Source organism: Notothenia rossii (genome assembly GCF_949606895.1).
Source record: "Notothenia rossii genome assembly, chromosome: 1".
Classification (NCBI taxonomy): Eukaryota; Metazoa; Chordata; class Actinopteri; order Perciformes; family Nototheniidae; genus Notothenia; species Notothenia rossii.
This window is the reverse complement of record NC_136912.1, coordinates 57,985,240-57,991,133: the sequence shown is the minus strand read 5'-3', so window position 1 is coordinate 57,991,133 and position 5,894 is coordinate 57,985,240. Positions and strand designations below refer to the sequence as shown.

Sequence of the window (5,894 nt, the reverse complement as noted above, 5' to 3'; positions counted from 1 at the left end):
AGGTGGGTCGCGTATGGACGCGATGCACGGGAGATTATTATTATTTATTTTTTTTAATAAATATTTTGGACCTCAGGCCGGAATCGAACCTGGGTCCTCGCGGAGGTAGTGGATTGTTACAGCCGGAGCCTCGCAACGGCGGTGGAATTTCACAGCGCCGCCGCGCCGGAGACGCTGGAGCCTTGCAACGGCGGATGCGGTACCAGCGCAGCATCGCTGTGAAAGTCCACGGCCCACCTATGCCAGATCCAGCGGCCCACCGAAGGCAGCAGCCCACCAACGGCATCGGGCCACCGGGAAAAGTCCCGAATATCCCGATGGCCAATCCGAGCCTGCTCACACACACACAACTGAAACCAAAATCATTTACAGACATATGTAAAAATCTCTCATACACACATGTGAAACGCTAACACACACACACACACACACACACACACACACACACACACACACACACACACACACACACACACACACACACACACACACACACACACACACACACACACACACACACACACACACACACACACACACAGGGGCGGAGCTTCCTACAGGCAATATAGGCAGTTGCCTAGAGCGCCACCCAGAGGGGGGCGCCAAAAATTGCAACAAATTTTTTTTTTTTTTTTTTTTTTTTTTTGCTTGGCGCAGTTTTGGTGCCCCCCCTCTATATCCGCAACCATTATTCTTACATAAAAAAAAAAATTCTAACATAAGGGGAAATGAGCTAAAAATCTAAAACGGTCGGTCGGTCTAACGGCCCGTCTACACTACAGGCATGAAAAAATCTTGAAGCTGGGCGTGTCTGAAGCTTGGCGATTTTTTGCGAGCAACCAATCACATGAATCTCCCGCCCCCGACATACAAAGCAATAGCAATGTTAAAACGAAGTAAACTGGATATAAACTCTCCAAACAGGCGAAAAAACTATCAGTTTCACCCACTGTCTCTGCCACCTCCCTCCATGCCTGGCTCCTCCGGTTTGTATCCCGGTAAATAGTTCCGGTCGTAAAGAACCGGGTGATTTGCTACCGTAATATCTCGTTTGGAATATGAGGAAATGAACTGCGGTCTGGCTCTCCCAGCTTGCACGCGGTTTGATTGGCTGCGCTTGCACTGGCGGGATTTGCATAAACGGGATTTGATTGGCTGATGCCAAGCATCGAGCCTCAAAAGTTGCCGATAGATGCTCGTGATGCTTGCAAAGCCATGCCATGCTCCCCACAATGCAGTTCGGCGAAAATTAAAAATCTTCTACGTCACCCCATTCAAGTGAATGGGCGAAGCGTTGAAAGCATTTTTTGATGCCTGTAGTGTAGACGTACCGTAAGAGCCTCGGCTTTAGGTGTTCACAGTCAGAACATGCTAGAGCGCTGTGCATTGATGGGTATCGGTCAAGTGTTTATAAAATTGAGCGTTGAGGAAAGAAAGACTAACGTTAGAGAACTATGAAGAGGCAAAAGCCATCTGGGGCGCAGTATAAAAACAGAAGAAAAGAAGAAGAAGAGAAACGTGCCAAGGTGAAAGGTATGCAATTTTGATTGTATTGTCAACATTAGCGAATGGATCATGTAATCTTGCTAGTTAGCCAAGCCAACGTTAGCTAGCCAGCGTTTGTTATTGCCATTCAGTCGAAACTGTCATAAGGCTATTTTCTTTGTGTCATGAAATAGAAATATTAGTAATAATAACAATGTTAGTTTTGGTGTAGCGAGCTAGCCAGTGTGGTGGGATGTTAGTTAGTTGGTAACGTTAGCTAACGTTAAGTTTACCTCAGAAAGCACATTGACTATCCGAGTCAAACATTTGCCAAATTCAACCCTGTCATAATGTGCGCTAACGTTAGCTAACTAGCTCAGTGGTTCTCAACTCCAGTCCTGTTGAATGTTTTCGTTCCAACCCAGAACTAACACACCTGATTCAACTGTTCTAATAAGATAGGCATAGCTCTTGATTAGTTGAATCAGACCTGTCAGGCTGTCCTAATGCTTACTAACTAAATAATAGCTACATTTAACAAATGGAAATTATTCAATGTTGATAATACACATTTTGTTATATCATTTTAGATTCACTTTTAAAATATCTGGGACCATCTGCTGCATCAGTTGACAAGGAACCGCCATGCACCTCAGCTGTGCCGGCTTCCTCAGGTGAGTGCAATGTGTCAATAGATGTTCCTGATGATAAATAATTGAATGTGAAATCCAGTCAATATATTTGCTCTTGTGTGTTCTTTCTATATTTATAGACCTAGAACCACATGAAGGAACGTCAGAACAGCAAGCTGCTCATCCTGATGAGATGACCACTGATTCCACCCTGCCACTGACCACTGTGTCTGTTTGTTCTGGTGAGTACAATATGTCAATAGATGTTCCTGATGTGATGATAAATAATTGAATGTAAAAATGACTGTCGTGCCATTTCTAATCCAGCCAATATATTTGCTCTTGTGTGTTCTCTATATATGTATAGGCCCAGAACCACTGCAAGGAACGTCAGAACAGCCTGCTGCATCTCATCCTGATTGCACCACAGATTCCACCCATACACTCTTCTCAGGTGTGTGCCTGATGAATGTAAAGATGTTTAGCTATAAACCTAATTGTCCTCATGCTTTCAAATAATTGCTTTCTGTTTTTATTTACATTTTACACACTGTCCCAACCTTTTTGGAATTGGGGTTGTGTGTGTGTGTGTGTGTGTGTGTGTGTGTGTGTGTGTGTGTGTGTGTGTGTGTGTGTGTGTGTGTGTGTGTGTGTGTGTGTGTGTGTGTGTGTGTGTGTGTGTGTGTGTGTGTGTGTGTGTGTGTGTGTGTGTGTGTGTGTGTGTGTGTGTGTGTGTGTGTGTGTGTGTGTGTGTGTGTGTGTGTGTGAAGATATTGTGAATATGAGGTGAGAAAATGTGCTTCACATGCCCTCCAGATGCAGCAAAGACAGACGATCCACTACCAACCGATCCTGCTGACTGCCCTTCACATCTCACAGACACAATGAGGACAGAGTTTGTTCGGAGAGGACCATATCAGATAACACCTGATTTCATTTTCCCAAGGAGAGATGATGGGAGAAGTTGCCACCACCAGTACTTCAGCAGGACCTTAGTAAATGGAGAAAGGATCAAAAGAAGTTGGGTGACATATTCAAAAAAGAAGAACAGTCTTTTTTGTTTTTGTTGTCAACTTTTATCTCCAAAACAAATTCATTTAACAAATGCAGGACTGTCGGATTGGAAAAATGCAAGTGCTGCTTTGACCAGCCATGAAAATAGTCCGGAACACCTGAACAATTTGGCGTCATGGAAAGAATTGGCAGTTCGATTAAAACAAGGTACAACAATAGACAAACAAGAGCAGGCCCTCCTTGAGGCAGAGAAGAGTCGGTGGAGAGCAGTGCTGACACGACTGGTTGCTATTGTACAGTCTCTGGCAGGGCGAAATATGGCATTGAGAGGAAAGACAGAAATACTCCACTCTCCTTCAAATGGAAACTTTTTGAAAGAGGTTGAGCTTTTGGCGCAGTTTGACCCAGTGATGAAAGACCACATCCACAAGATTAAAAGTCAAACATCCCACCACAGCTACTTGGGCAAAACCATTCAGAATGAGTTGATTGAATGCATCAGTGGAAAGATTCTATCAACAATAGTGCAAGAAATAAAGAAATGCAAGTACTTTTCCCTCATTTTAGATTGCACCCCGGATGTTAGCCACACTGAACAGCTGTCAGTAGTCATCAGAATTGTGACACTGGAAGAAGACCCCCAGATTAAAGAGCACTTCATGGGATTCCTAGTAGCAGAGGAGTCCACTGGTGAAAGTTTGTCCGCCCTGATTTTGAAGAGGCTGGAGGAGTTGCAGATTGCCTTTGATGACTGCAGAGGACAGTCATATGACAACGGCGCAAATATGAGAGGGAAGAAAAAGGGAGTACAGGCCAGGCTACTGCAGTTGAACCCAAGAGCTTTGTTTGTGCCTTGTGGGGCACATACACTCAATTTGGTCATTGCTGATGCTGCCAAAAGCTCCAAAGATGCCATATCATTTTTTGGCATTGTGCAGAAGCTATACTGCCTGTTTTCTGCCTCTACACAGAGATGGGCCATCCTCAAGAAACACGTCAACCTTTCACTCAAAATGTGGTCAGAAACCAGATGGGAGAGCAGAGTGAAAGCTGTGGAGCCTCTGCGATATGAAGCCGCAGCTGTGAGAGAGGCACTGCTTGAGGTGAGAAACCAGGCCAAAGACCCAATCATCAGGATTGAAGCCCAGTCTCTGGCAGAAGAAGTGGGGTCATTCCGCTTTTCACTGTGCACAGTGGTCTGGTATGACATGTTAAGTCAAATTCAGCAGGTGAGCAAAGTCCTGCAGTCCCAAACAATGCAAGTGGATGTAGCAGTAAGTCTACTGAAAAAGACTGAAAAAGCTCTCAAATCCTACAGAGCCACAGGCTTTGTGGCTGCACAAACATCAGCCAAGGACATGTGTGAAGACATGAATGTGGATGCAGTCCTTGTGCAAAAGCGGCTGAAGTCAACAAAGAGGCACTTCTCATATGAGTCTCCTGATGAGCCATTGAGGAATGCCTTGCAAAATCTGGAGGTAACGTTCTTTAACGTGGTGGTAGATGCTGCAGTGTCAGCACAAAAGGAGAGGTTTACCACTCTTGAACATGTGCAAGACAAGTTTGGCATTCTGTACAACTTCCCAGACCTGCCACACCAAGAGCTGATGAAGCAAGCAGAGGCACTTGCACACACCTTAAGCCATGGAGGGCAATCTGATTTGGATGGGAAGGAGCTGGCTCAGGAGTTGGAAAATGTACCTGACTTGCCATCAAAGAGCATGACAACTCTTGAGTTGTTGAAATTCATACACACAAAGCAGCTCACCGAAATATATCCCAACTTGTGTATTGCTCTGCGGATCAGTGCAACGCTACCAGTAACAGTAGCTTCAGCCGAGAGGAGTTTTTCCAAATTAAAACTCTTGAAAACATACCTGAGGTCCACCATGGCTCAAGAACGCCTCAGTGGTCTGGCTGTAATCAGTATTAACCATGAGGTTGGTGGTCAGATTTCATATGATGATGTGATTGATGACTTTGCAGCGAGGAAGGCCAGAAGGATTGCACTGTAAATGGAAACCAGTAGGAGCTAATATGTAGGCCAACCTTGTGTGATGATAGGGAGTGGAATGTAAATAGTTCTTGAGACAAAGTGAATTTGTAATTTTTATGTATTTGTTTGTTTATTTAGCATATTATATTTTGATTATTTGACATGTGTAACATATTTTACAATACATAATTTTCTTTTAAAGCAAATGTGCACGTTATTTTATTGTTTGTTATTGTTATTATTATTATTGTTTGTTAGCTAAGTTGTTTGTTTTAATTCTTTAGTGTGCACTTTACATTTCTTCTTAATTTTCTTTGAAAGCAAATTTGCACATTCTTTTATTGTTTGTCATTGATATTATTATTGTTTGTTAGCTAAGTTGTTTATTTGTTTTAATTCTTTAGTGTGCACTTTACATTTATTCTTAGCTCTTGTTCTTGCTTGTAATAAATAAAGCTGCAGTACTTTACTGTATAACTGTTAAGATGTTTTGATATTTTTTTTGGGGGGGGCGCAGTGGTGAAGCTCGCCTAGGGCACCAAATGTGCTAGGTCCGCCCCTGCACACACACACAACAGCAGTTGGGAAGAAAAGCGATGTGGAGCGGCACCTAACCACTTCAGTGGAGTTTAACTGTGACACTTTTCGGAATCCCGTTTGGTATGGGAGGTGTATGGCGCTAGCTGGCGCAGGACCGTCTGTTAAAAATCCAATCTATCACCCAATCATGATACTCGCTGTCCATTGTGAGATTGGACCTAAACCAA

The 5,894-nt window shown here is 43.6% G+C and overlaps 1 protein-coding gene across 2 annotated transcripts; it reads left to right on the top strand.

The window, feature by feature from the left end:
- Positions 1 to 1,341: 1,341 nt before the first annotated feature.
- Positions 1,342 to 5,611, top strand: LOC307015870 (zinc finger MYM-type protein 1-like). 2 transcript variants are annotated; one of them, XM_079644801.1, is made up of 4 exons: positions 1,342 to 2,159; positions 2,258 to 2,359; positions 2,485 to 2,571; positions 2,934 to 5,611. In XM_079644801.1, exons 2-4 carry the CDS (start codon positions 2,311 to 2,313, stop codon positions 5,144 to 5,146), a joined length of 2,349 nt encoding a protein of 782 aa, XP_079500927.1. In that variant the 5' UTR covers positions 1,342 to 2,159; positions 2,258 to 2,310; the 3' UTR covers positions 5,147 to 5,611. The 2 variants fall into 2 exon arrangements, with proteins under 2 accessions (XP_079500927.1, XP_079500926.1); XM_079644800.1 differs by having other exon boundaries at positions 2,258 to 2,571.
- Positions 5,612 to 5,894: the final 283 nt, after the last annotated feature.